We start from the raw sequence: 12,164 nt of genomic DNA on the forward strand, positions 1-12,164 counted from the left end.
CCCAAATGTATGTTTTTCTTTTAATGTCATTTCTAAATCATAATGCATTCATTGACGGTAGCTGTACAATATGTTTGTGTAAACCAGAGTGAGGTTAACACATTCATTATTAAAAGTCTCTCCCAGCAATGAGCACAGATTGACATTCTTTTCAGGAACATGGAGTACACGGTGTAGATACAGCTTGTTGCATGGTGAAAGCAGACATAAGGCCTGTATTTGGTGAACAACCATAAATCTTGCAGTGTCCGATTGTCGAAGCTGCGATATCTACTGTAGCTAGTTCTAAAGTACAAAAATAGTCTTTTTTCTTTTCAGGTGCAAATGTGGCAGTTTATCATGTTAAGAGCAACAGTGGTTAGTCTTCACAGGAAACAAGTGACAGTAAAGGTGAGTGGGGTGGTGTGAAGCTTCAGTTAGTGGTTGACCGTCTCAAATGGGGGAGGAAGAGAGAGGGAAGTAGAGGAAGAGGGGTCGGTGGGAGGAACAAGGCAGTGTGGCGTAGAGGGAAAGGGAAGAAAGAGGACAGGGAGGGAGGTCGAGGAGAGGAGGAAGTACAGAAGAGGGAGGCAAATGGAAGAGGAGAAAGAAGGGAGGTGGAGGAGGAGAATAATGGGGTGGCAGAGGAAAGGAGGTTCATTTCACAGTTACTGCCACAGAGCTTGGTGTTTTCTTCAGACATCATTAACACAAATGTACCAGCATAGCCATTAAAAAACTGGGTTGGTCAGCATGTTGGTGAGTGTTACTGTAAGTGAAGGCCACATGTTTCACAGCTTTGACCGACAGTGAGCAGGTGCTGGTCGGGTCCCTGTTCCTGTCCCACTGTGGCTTTGTGTTATACGGTGGCTCTGACAGTTCACCAGAAATAGTACACAGTGTGTCAAAGCTTCTGCAGCGAATGATCAGAGAGTCCAGCTGTCACTGTTCCTGTAAAAGCACCTCATCAGTCCTGTCCACTAGTTTTATGCAAATCAGTGAATAGTCGTTGCATTTGGCTAATACTGCGGGTCATCTCCGGCTCCAGCGCTGCTTGGAGTCCAGGTATTTGAGGGCCCGCTGCTAAAGCTTGGCGGCTGAGCAGGAACCTCCGGCTGATCAGTGGACCGGCGACGAGGCAGGCGGGAGCTGTGCATGATGTGGGCATCTAGCATCTCCAGCAGCAGGTCGTACAAAGGCACCATGTTCTTCATTTTCATGCAGTGGAGATGATCCATGCCTTTGTTACTGGATGTTTGAAAAGAAAAATCACTTAAAAGTGCTTCAAGAAAAAACACAAATTAATATTTTATCCAGTGTGCAAGCATTAATGATGTTGTATGGGGTCCCGTTACCTGACATGGCGGATGTGTGAGAGCAGCATGAGCAGGTGGGCGAGGCGGGTGTACTGCTGGCGGAAAGTCAGGCCAGTTTTGGCAATGGCCCACACCAGAGCGTCCGTCACAGCGTCCAGGAGACGCAGCAGCTTGGAGCGACTCTGCAGCTCCTCACTGCCCTCCGAGGAGCTGAGGCACATGTCTGACAACACACAGGAAACTGTTCAGTGCATAACAAATGTACGTCTTCCTGCCGCAGTGTCAAGTTTGTACATTTAGCTGATGGAGCCTGGTACAGGTACCCGTTAATGAGGATTACAAAGAATGCTAAAATGTGTGAAGAACATGAAAGCCTGAGGTCAGATGAGCACAGCATGGAAAGTCAGTGACAACAGATACAACTTTGATTAAACGTTTCCACTTGTTCAGAAATAAGATTGGTCTGTATCCTCTAAGAATGTCTCGGACATCATTACCACACACCTTGTTGGAACTATTTTCTCCAGCAAATACAGCGGGGAGTGTGCAGGCACAACCACCTGTAATCATGGGTAAGTGCACACTTTCAGATGATGATGACAAAAAGGTCATCATCTGAAAATTTCTACAGACGAGTAGTTTAGTTTTATGGATCCCTCAGGATGACACAGGAAACTACTTTCTCTGTACAACCAGCATCAGATCTATGCAGTTCAATGTAAAATGTAAACAAAATAAACTAGATGAATAAAAAGGCCTGCAGACCACAGGAAAAAACATGCTCATATATGAATGTTTTTACAGGTTAAACAGCTCTTACTTGAAGTGAGTGCCGCAATAGGAGCCCTGTGTGATTGCACATGTGGAGGAAATCAAATGCACAAACTGAACCAGAGGCCCTGACCCTGTTCATCTTCAGACAGGTGCTGCTGCTCCAATCATTCAGCAGAGCCACGGTGTTCTTTCACATGTTACATACTCAGCGTGCAGGCTCACAGGACCGCATGCTGCGACGTCAATAAAGCACACATGAAGATGTTCTTACAAGCATTTTGTCCACACACAGACATGCTCACTCACTGGAGTTAAGGAGGATCATGGCCTTGAGGCAGACGTACTCCTCCCTCTGCAGCTTGAGCTCTCTCACGCGGGATGTGGCAGCGATCAGCATATCAAAGATCTCCACGAAGCCCTGCACACAGCTCCCCTCTTCTCTACCATAGAAAGACACAGACAGCAGCACATATTTCTCATGAGCACCTCGCAGACATTCGCTCATCAAACTTGGCAGAAATGAGATGTATTCATAGTTGGTCTTGCAACAGATGAGTTAAGGTTGACTGAAAAATTTGCATGCAGAGCGAAAGATCCAACAATCCTGTGAACCGTGCAGGACAAGATGACAATAAATCAGAAACATAAAGGAACATCTGTGTTATTTATTACCAGATAGATCAGAGTTAGAGTGCAGCAAGGCCTTGCACTGAACATCTGATGGCCTGATTTCAGTGCTTCGTGTAACTTCATAGGAAATGGACACAAAGCTAAGCGTTATTAGTTTTGATGCGTTTTCATCAAAACTAATAACTTGTCTGAATGCATCCATTTGCTCTTATTTTTATAATATGTTTTTGTGCATAAAATGTTATGTTTAGAGAAACTGTACAAAACATGTGTCAACTTGCTTTATTTTCACAGTAATCGCATTATTGAAATGGAGACGTGGGTTTTTTGTGGTGGTACCTGCTTAGGCTGAGGTCGGGGGAAAAGATGAGTTTCCCTGGATGGTCCACTGACCTCCACATCAATCCCATCATCAGCACCTCCAGCCAGCAGCACTCCAACAGGTGCACCTGGTCCAGGAGGCCGAGCTCCACAAACCCTGAGGGACAGACACCATCGTATGTTTTACTTTTACAGCAAGTAACAACTACATTTTCATACTGTGTAGGTCATGTTCTGTCCAAGAGTTTAAATCGAGGCAACTGGACTGTTTTTTAGTTTGATTGTTTTTTGGTGCTTAGGACCTCTGTGGGTGGATCTTGCAGGAACTCTAATTTGCCAGGATTTGACTTGAATGTTTATTAATGTTTAGAATTTATTAGGTTTTATTTTTATTTTACGCTTACTACTTTACCATATTTATATTTCTAACCTGTCTTTTTTGAGTATACATGGAGCATCTGGAATGAAAGCAATTCCCCCCTGGGATCAATAAAGTATTTCTGATTCTGATTCTGATTCTGATGACTAAGATCCCTATAGTTGGGTAATGGTCAGTTAACAAGCAAAAACTGTGTCTGGGCCATGTGCAGTACTATTTAATGGACCACTGTTAGGGTTTGAATAGGAGTGAAGCCTGCTAGGAATGGATGAAGGGACAGAGTTATATACAGGTGAGAGCTGAGGCCTCAGCCCTCCTCTGTTCAGAGAGGGTTTTACCAATTTCACACAGATGGCTTCTTTGACTCCTCTTTCAAACCATCTGTCCTCCCTGTCTAGAATTTGGACATTATTATCCTCAAAGGAATGACCACTCTCTTTGAGGTGTAGGTGAACTGCTGAGTCCTGTCCTGAGGAGGTGGCTCTCCTCCTTATGTGTGGGATGACAATGTTTTTCTAGTGTGACTGGTCCTGTTTGGGTTGGGCTGTCTGCTGTTCTTTCCTTTTGCCAGCTTTCACCAGGGCCCAGTTTGGGTAGTGTTGGATACAGGCCATGTTTTTGTCTGTAGAATTTGCCGTTATACCTAAGGTACGTGGTGTTTAAGCAGATGTCTAGCAGATCACATATGTCTGGGGTTAAGAGAGTTCTGTCTGTGAGTGTGTTGTCCTAGGCCAGCTGTTCTCTCTCAAGCTCCCTGTTGCTGTAGTGAGGGGATGCATGTGAAGAGAGAAGTTGCATCATATGAGACCATTTTGTCATCTCTGTCCATTTTAATCTGTTTGAAATTATCAGTCCTGGGAGGGAGACAGGAAATAGAGTTGGGGAGGAACTTCATCTTTGTGTATCTTAGGGAGTCCATAGATACACAGAGTGGCCTCTCCTGGATAAAGCTGGTAGTACAGCTTCCTGTTAATCACTTGTTGTTTTTCCAGTTGGCCAGTCCATCTTAAGTGACTTGTAGGTGTTTGTGTCATTGAGGAGATCCAATGACTTGGAGATACCACCACTGCATCTGCCTTTGTCTACTCTGCCTTTGTCTACTGTGGCAGTGAAGAGGTCAACCACTGGTAGTAACAGGTGTTACTGCAAAGTTGAGGCCTTTCTGACTGAGTTCTTTAAAAGGTTTCAGAAGTGGAGTCTTCCTATTGTCTCTATGCCAAGTTAGTGTTTTCCGTTTAAGAGAGGTAATCAGACTTGAGTCTCTGGAATTTGCACATCTGTCTTTTCTTGTGTTGTACCAACTGTACCCTCTCTACCAGTTTCGAGACCTCCTCCATGATCTCCTTTGCTAGAGAGGCTGTGAGGGACTTACAATAGTTTTGTGCCTTCAGTTTAAGGGTATCGATAGTGAAATGGATCGGTCTTATTCTTTGATTTAGAAGTTGGCTCTGTGCCTTCTTAAGAATAGTTTCCTGTAGCCCTTTACTGTAGGGAAGCAAAGTACTCTCAGTACTACACACTTGACACTAATTAAGCACCACAAAGTCCACACTCAATCTGGAAAATACACATTTATATAATGTCTGTGTTTTTTTAGTTCATTTCTGATTATTTCAGTAATCCCAGAATTATTTTTGACTTTCATAATGTCAGCATTAAATTCACACACAAAAAAATCCGTTCACATTGAGAGTTAAACATGTTCTATGAGAAGGGTCCGCGATTTCTGTGTGTAGTCAGAAGTCATTAACTCCATCATCTCTCTGTGAATGCAAATGATCTGCAGGAATGTCATAAACAGAGGCAATAAGAAGGCATTTAAAATCACAGACTTTGCTCTCATGTCTGTGAAAAAGGCGGGGCTGCTGGCTGATTATTCTAGATTAGAATTAATATCTTAGCTTAGCTTATCGCTTTGTTTGCTGTAAAGCTTTAGTGATTGACAGGTAGCCTTTCTGTGTTCTGATGGTTGCATATAAAGACATAACTAGACCCTGCCACACTAACCTGGTATCTTCTTGGCCCAGTTGATCATGTGCACCAGCTCCTTATCGGCCAGGTTGGTGAGTGACATCATGACTTTCGCTTCCGTCAGCGGCTTCTTCATGTCCTTCATGAGGTAGATCTCTGGCGGCTCTGCCTCCATTATTCTCTCGATCAGCTGCTCTGGAGTCAGTGCAGGCGGGTGGGGCTCGTTTAACGAACCCTCCTCTGGTCCAGTTAACACCTTGGGTCTGTTCATTCTGCCCTGCAGGGACAGACGGGTCCCGCGGCGTGTCTGCGGATTCCTGTAGTTCCCGCGCTCTTTGCGGATACCTGAGAGGGAAAAATAATGAGCAGTAGCATATGACGGATGGAGACCTCCAATCTGCAATCTGTGAGAAGAACTAAATAAAATGAGACCAACCACATTTGGTCATGCCAACTTCATAGCATCTGCGAAGACGACAGGCCTGGCAGCTCTTGCGGCGGTTCTTATCTATAGTGCATTGATTGGTTGCGGGGCAGATGTAGTCACTGTGCCCTGAAACAACGGAGGAGGAAGAGTATGAAGATTCTATGATATCAAAGGCTGCAGGACAGCAGTGGAAACCAAACAGACACAGTCTGACTGAACCAATGTTGTGAATGTGCCACAAATATTTAATTACTATATTACATCTTTGCTATCCTGCCTAGTAAATGTCAGACAACTCCAAACTTGTAGGTAAATGTCATCAGCAATTGAGATTGTATTTGTGTAAGAGCTCATAAATATGGATTTATTACAACTGTTGTTGGATGTGGGAGTGTTGAAAGCTATGGTGATCAAGTGCAAGACTATGAATGTCAATACAGAATTTATTCAGTAAATCTCAAAGGCAGGGGGGGGAAAAATCACCACAACTCAGTGGTATTAATCTTCTGTGGACCACAAGCACCTGCAAACTTTGGTTTTTATTTTTATCAGTAGATTTTGAAAACACAGTGGCCATTAGAACAATGGATCCTCTGGGGACCGTGAATGTCTGTACAAATGTTTATTTTTGCCCAGTTAAATATGTAGATAATGAACCGGATGATACAATTTTGTTTTTCAAATGTATTTACTCAGAACTGTTACCTCCTACAGCCTTACATAAGGGTGGTGAGTCAGTGAACACATCACAGTGAACTCCCTGTCTTTCCACAGCCCACCTGAACATCCCATATGTTTTTGTGCCTCACCTTGGAGGCTCCTCTTGAAAAAGGCCTTACACCCTTCACAGGACCAGACCCCATAGTGGTATCCTGAAGCACAGTCATGACACACAGCGCAGTAGTGAAGGTCTGCCTTTCCTCCGGACGACACCACACCCTCTTCGTTGTCTTGGGAAGGCCTCCTCACACTCTTGCTAACAGATAGGTTTGAGTCATCATTTCTTCCGAAGACCGAAACATATGGGACAAGCAATCTGCCCTCAGTAACAGTTCATTAAATGTACTACAAATTAAGAAATTATGACATCACAGATAATAAAATCACATGTACATAATGAAGCATACTACTTTACATAATGCCAAATTTAAAGTAATTTAATAGCACAGCATCCAGAGTCAAGCCTACCTGGTGAAGACACTGTCCCATGGACTCTGGATGGGCTTGCCGTGCTGAGGTCGGGACTGGGAGTGATGCAGAGGGATGGTTGGCCCCACGTGTCCGTGGTTGGGCCAAAATAAAGAGGCACTTATGGACTGGTGAACAGAGGGACAGTCTGAGATGCTGGGACCAGCATAGCTGAAGATGGACGGGCCGTAGAAAGGCAGGGTAGTGAAGTCGTGACCGAGCTCCGTGTACGGGGAGGGGATGCAGATGGGCTGGGTGGTTTCAAGGGGCACAACGGGGGAGGAGGTGGAGGTGAGGATCGGGGAGAGGACGCAACCGCCAACTCGACTGGAGTCCACCTCCTGAAGCTGCAGGAGGGGTGGGTGCTTCTCTGGAGATGAGGCAGCGGCCATTGCAACAAGTAAGTTGTAGCTGTACAGTTACAGGGGAGCTTAAATCACATATTGTCCACAGGTCCACTATTATTTCATATCTGTGAGCGCTGCAGCTACTGGATCCCTGAGATAAGAGCGGCACCAACAAACAGCAGATGTACCTCCACAGGCCAGCGGAGCTGAAGGTTACTCATGGGCTCACATAATCATTTCTAAGGACTGATAGATGTGTAAAACTAAACAACCCTGCTCAGTCTGACATGTCAGTGTTAGGGCAGATTCTAAAGAAGAAGAGTCCAGAAGAAAAGAAACAGCAGGAAGAAGTCTGTTCAAACCAGAGCAGGGAGCTCCGTCTCAGTCCAGCCATGAGTCTCACATGATCCACAGTCAGACACGTGTCCACTTGGAGCACAAAGAGAAAAGCACAGTTTAAATTAGTATATAATACGTAATACAAACTTAGTATGATAAGGTAAAGTATGGAGATGTGATGGAGAGCCAGGGATACAGGTCACCTTACACTGTTTGAGTCTAAAAAAGTAAATCAAGTTAAAGAACAACATCAGAATGTCTATTTCTCCTCTGTAATGTGCAGCTCGATTACGATTGATGGTGTCCTGTAGACAAGAGCAGCTGGTAGATCAATAAATACAGTGAGCACACACACGCATCAGCTCCAGCGCAGTCTAAGGGTATGTTAGTTTGCTCTTACGACATCTGATACAACAAATCCAACAGAGTTAATCATTCCCAGGTGGCAGGATTCAGTCTTCAGAGAAAGTGGGTACACAGTCTTTCTACCTTTCTGGCATCAAGGCTACTTCTGTAAGTCATTACTTATCCAAAAGAAAAAAAAGCTCCAATAATCTTGCCAAATAGCTAAGAGAAGCTTGGCTTTGGCGGGCCAGCTAAACTCAATAATCCATAGAAAAACCTGGAGTTTTGTAGTGCAAGCATAAAAACAAATTGGCAGTCATTAAACCCACAAAGGTGCAACGTTTACAGGATAATTATTCTGAATAAAGTGTTGAAATTAATTTTCATTTGTTCGTGATATCAAATTGTAAAATGTGCCTGCTAATATTTCTCTTATTGGTGTATAAACACTCCTACAGTACGAACACTCAACATCATTTTCTTTAGCAGCAGCCTCCAGTTAATTAATGACACCCAAATTCCAACGTACAGTAATAAGCAAAAACATGACCGACAATCCAAAAATCATTACAGCATGGTGAATACGGTATGGAGTGGACTATGGGGGGGTCAAACAAATGACCTCACATTGACCATCACATCCACTATGTGACCACATTAAATAAACAGTATGAATACATTTAGCTTTCTGCATGTTTTCTTTTCAGTTTTAGTTTAGTAATTGTCTATAAAATTATCAATCATTATATTCTGACATTTTTAGACAAACCAGTGGGAAATGTCCTGAAAATGTGAGGAAACACATGTGGTTGCTGGTTGTCCACATTATTGTGTCTCATAGTGTACTTAGACATGCAACTAGTTGTAAATGATAACATCAACTGCTGACACCTGGGTGTAACTAACACTGTTTGCATTGTTGAACAATCACAACTTGGTGCCATGGCAGTGTGGGCACCTGACCTTTGGGTGCAAATAGCATAAATGGCTACTGACACTAGGGTGTAAATAGCAATGCTGGCTGTTAACATCTGAGTCCAAATACTGTGAATTTAGGAGATCTGGTGGACTATTGACACAAGTGTGTAAACGGCATTATTGACTATTCTCAGCTGGGTGTAACTAGCCTGGTTCATCACTGACATGTGGATGTTGAGCATTATTTACACCTGGTTGTAGACAGCAACGTTGGCCACTGATGTTCAGGTGTCATAGGAATGTCAATCATTCTCACTTGGGTGCAAACAGCATTGGTGTCCTTTACCATCAGTGGATTCTGACCCATTAGCCTTCAGCCACCATGAGCAGCAAGAGCACAGTCTGCTGAACATTTGTGCTTCTTGAAGATGTCTGCTGTGATAAATGATCAGCCTTTGGCTCATGATACAGAGTGTGTGCTGGCAGGAGGAAAACAGCCTTATTTCTATCTTCTGTGAGTTTGATGTTTAATTACACTGTTTGCCAGCTCATCTGTTTTTACTAGACTAAAAACACTTTAAAAATATCTAATATCAATATTATGCTAACAATAAAGTTTTCAGTGACCTTGACTGTGTGTCGTATAAGATCTTACTCCTAAGACACATGAGTCACTTTAAGAGTAGAAAAGTAATTGTAAGGAGGTACAAGCAGATGTGGGGAAGCTTTTGAAGTGTTGACCTTGCCTTCAGACCTCCTCACTGTCACTCTCCAGAAGCTGGCAGCGCTTTGTGGGAGAAAGCCTCCCTGTGCTGCATATCCTGCCGCCATGAATATCTGCTTGCACAACTTAATTTTAAAATGCAACCATCTGCTGTGTGTGGCAAGAGCACGGCGGCCTTATGGAGGCGGTACAAAGAACAGATTTCAAACTTTTTAGGTTGATTATATATTAATTGATATAAAAACTTTCAGGTTATGTACCTGTTAATTTTTTTTCATTGGATCTCTATATAAACATTAAATCATGTCACATATTTCTGCCCAAAATCATTCCAAAGAAAAGATTAAAGCCAAATAAAGTCAAATCCGCTCCAGGCCAATATTCACTGCACACAAAAGCTCAAGGCCAGGTCATTTTCCCATCCCAACAGCTCTCTGCCTCCTTAAAGTCAGGCGGAAACGGATATGAACCGGAGAGGCCGTTCCTTACTATATACAGTAAAGGGAGTATGAGCGGGGGGGATGATGAGGTCTGGATAGAACTGCTGACACTTGCTGCTAACCTGCTCTCTGCATCCGTTTGACTTTGGTATTGTAACCATCAATAAGCCAGCTCCGTGACACTGATGCAATGTAACTTCAACACAACAGTGAGAGAGATGTTTCTAAAGAAAGCAGCTAAAAATGTGGAAATTTCAAAACTTTTAAATGGAAGTTATCATGAGCAGATATTACTGAAAAGTGACCCTGAGGAAAGGACTTCATCCAATGTGATAAAATAAAACTTGAATTGTCTCCAGTTCCCTGTTGTTATTGTCCTACAGACTCGGATTTTTAAATGTCTGACAGAGAATATTCATGCAGATGAAACCACAAAAACTAAGAATACATCTGATTTGCAGTGGATGTAACACGCAGGAAGTGTGCAGTGGTACCCAGAATCTCGTCCTCTCCCACTAATCTTATCAATGAGTGATCAACAATCAGCTGGTAAAGGAAACTGAGCTGTGAGCCATCAGAACAGCTGCTTGTTTACACTGATAAAAGCTTGTTAAAGTGCTCCAGTGTTCACGCTTGACATGTTTAACTTTAAACCCCTGATTTAAAAACATCATTACACACAGACTTTCTACAATCTTTCCAAAGGCTGATTCAAAAAAATAAAAAACTGCTGGGGTTAATAAATGATCGATATAATCGGCCTCTTGTAATAAAGTCTCAATAAAACATTCACAGTGTGTTTGGTGATTTCTTTAAGCCGCAGGTATGTGCGCATCCACGTTTCAGGCCTTCTACGTGATATCTGACCTGCATTAATAAATTCGCCCCCGCAGTGCCGCCTGCTTCAGCGCCTTATTTGTAAACATGTTAATGTTCCTACCTGTTACTCGAGCTGCACAGAAAGTTGTCGGTCCGTCCCGTCGCGGCGTCCTGTGTGTCGGTAAAAGTGTAAAATGACATTGGCCGAAGAAAGTCCGAACAACAAGCAAGTTCACTCACACTCGAACTACGCTGGCAGAAGACGCCGATTTTATGAACCGCTGCTCAGACAATCCGTGACAACATGTGAGAGCGAGGAGCGCCACTTCCGGCCAGCGCCTTCAAAATAAAACCCCTTCTCATCAGGCGATGACAAAACCCGAGTTTGAGATTTTATGCCTCTAGTACACAGAGAAAGAAAAAACATATTTTTGTTGCTCTCTAATTATCAAATAATTAAAATTAAAATGAATTCAATTTAAATTAGCTATTTAGATGTTCACAAATTACCTTTATATTACAGTAATAAATAATATTAGGACGTTTAAAAATACATTTTACAACTTTTACAACCAACCAATATTTTACAAGGAAAAATTAGTCAACAGAACAATTAGCAGATTAATTGTGTAATGAATATCGTCTTTAAATTAATCTACAAGGCCAGAGAGAACGTCTTGCTTTTATTATGAAGAGAGTCTTCTACTTTCATTTTATTATGAAAACTTGACCATGTCCAAGGAAAATGGGGAAAATCACCGAAGACGTCAGAATGACCACACCTTCCAGGACAGTTTGTTACCACATATCAGTCCCAGAACTCTTATCTTTACAGGGAATAATTGAATAAGGTAACAGTTTTAGCATTCTTTTAGAATTTCATCCTCATGGTTAAATCAAGGCAGACGCTAGATAGACTAAGTGCAAAGATGGGCAGATCAATAAATTATCAAGAGTATCAGAGACATGATAGAATCAATCTATATATTCCAAAATATAAAACAGTAAGCAAAGACATAAAACAGCCAACCAACAAGCACAAATATACACAAGCTGCAGTATTGTTTCCAGCTTGTGTCTATTTTTGCTGCTCTTTCTGTGCACCACCGACAGTGCAGCATCACTGCCTGTCATCTATCAGACTGCATTTGTCCTTACAGAGCGCCAGAGCGCAGTTCTGTATTAAATGTCTGCACTTATCACGGAAGTCTGACCCCTATTGTCCTCTGAGCTCATTAGCATCGTGT

At 42.8% G+C, this 12,164-nt stretch overlaps 1 protein-coding gene across 3 annotated transcripts; it reads right to left on the minus strand.

Annotated features, from left to right (window-relative positions):
• Nucleotides 1–120: 120 nt before the first annotated feature.
• esr2a (estrogen receptor 2a) lies at nt 121–11,208 on the minus strand. 3 transcript variants are annotated; one of them, XM_028396672.1, is made up of 9 exons: nt 11,039–11,208; nt 6,986–7,761; nt 6,607–6,773; nt 5,807–5,923; nt 5,407–5,715; nt 3,039–3,177; nt 2,376–2,509; nt 1,335–1,518; nt 121–1,227 (listed from the first exon to the last, which is right to left on the minus strand). In XM_028396672.1, exons 2-9 carry the CDS (start codon nt 7,375–7,377, stop codon nt 999–1,001), a joined length of 1,671 nt encoding a protein of 556 aa, XP_028252473.1. In that variant the 5' UTR covers nt 7,378–7,761; nt 11,039–11,208; the 3' UTR covers nt 121–998. The 3 variants fall into 3 exon arrangements, with proteins under 3 accessions (XP_028252473.1, XP_028252472.1, XP_028252474.1); XM_028396671.1 differs by having other exon boundaries at nt 6,607–6,800; XM_028396673.1 differs by lacking the exon at nt 11,039–11,208 and having other exon boundaries at nt 6,607–6,769; nt 6,986–7,138.
• Between the last annotated feature and the right edge of the window lie 956 nt (nt 11,209–12,164).

The sequence above is a fragment of the Parambassis ranga genome, chromosome 24, assembly GCF_900634625.1.
Source record: "Parambassis ranga chromosome 24, fParRan2.1, whole genome shotgun sequence".
NCBI lineage: Eukaryota > Metazoa > Chordata > Actinopteri > Ambassidae > Parambassis > Parambassis ranga.

Excerpts from the sequence above, each read along its gene's own strand:
- esr2a (XM_028396671.1), bottom strand. The coding sequence starts at position 7,377 with ATGGCCGCTGCCTCATCTCCAGAGAAGCACCCACCCCTCCTGCAGCTT. Across the intron at positions 5,924-6,606 it reads TTTCAAGAGGAGCCTCCAAG|GGCACAGTGACTACATCTGC; the intron begins GTGAGGCACAAA and ends CCGTTGTTTCAG. Across the intron at positions 5,716-5,806 it reads AGTTGGCATGACCAAATGTG|GTATCCGCAAAGAGCGCGGG; the intron begins GTTGGTCTCATT and ends TTTCCCTCTCAG.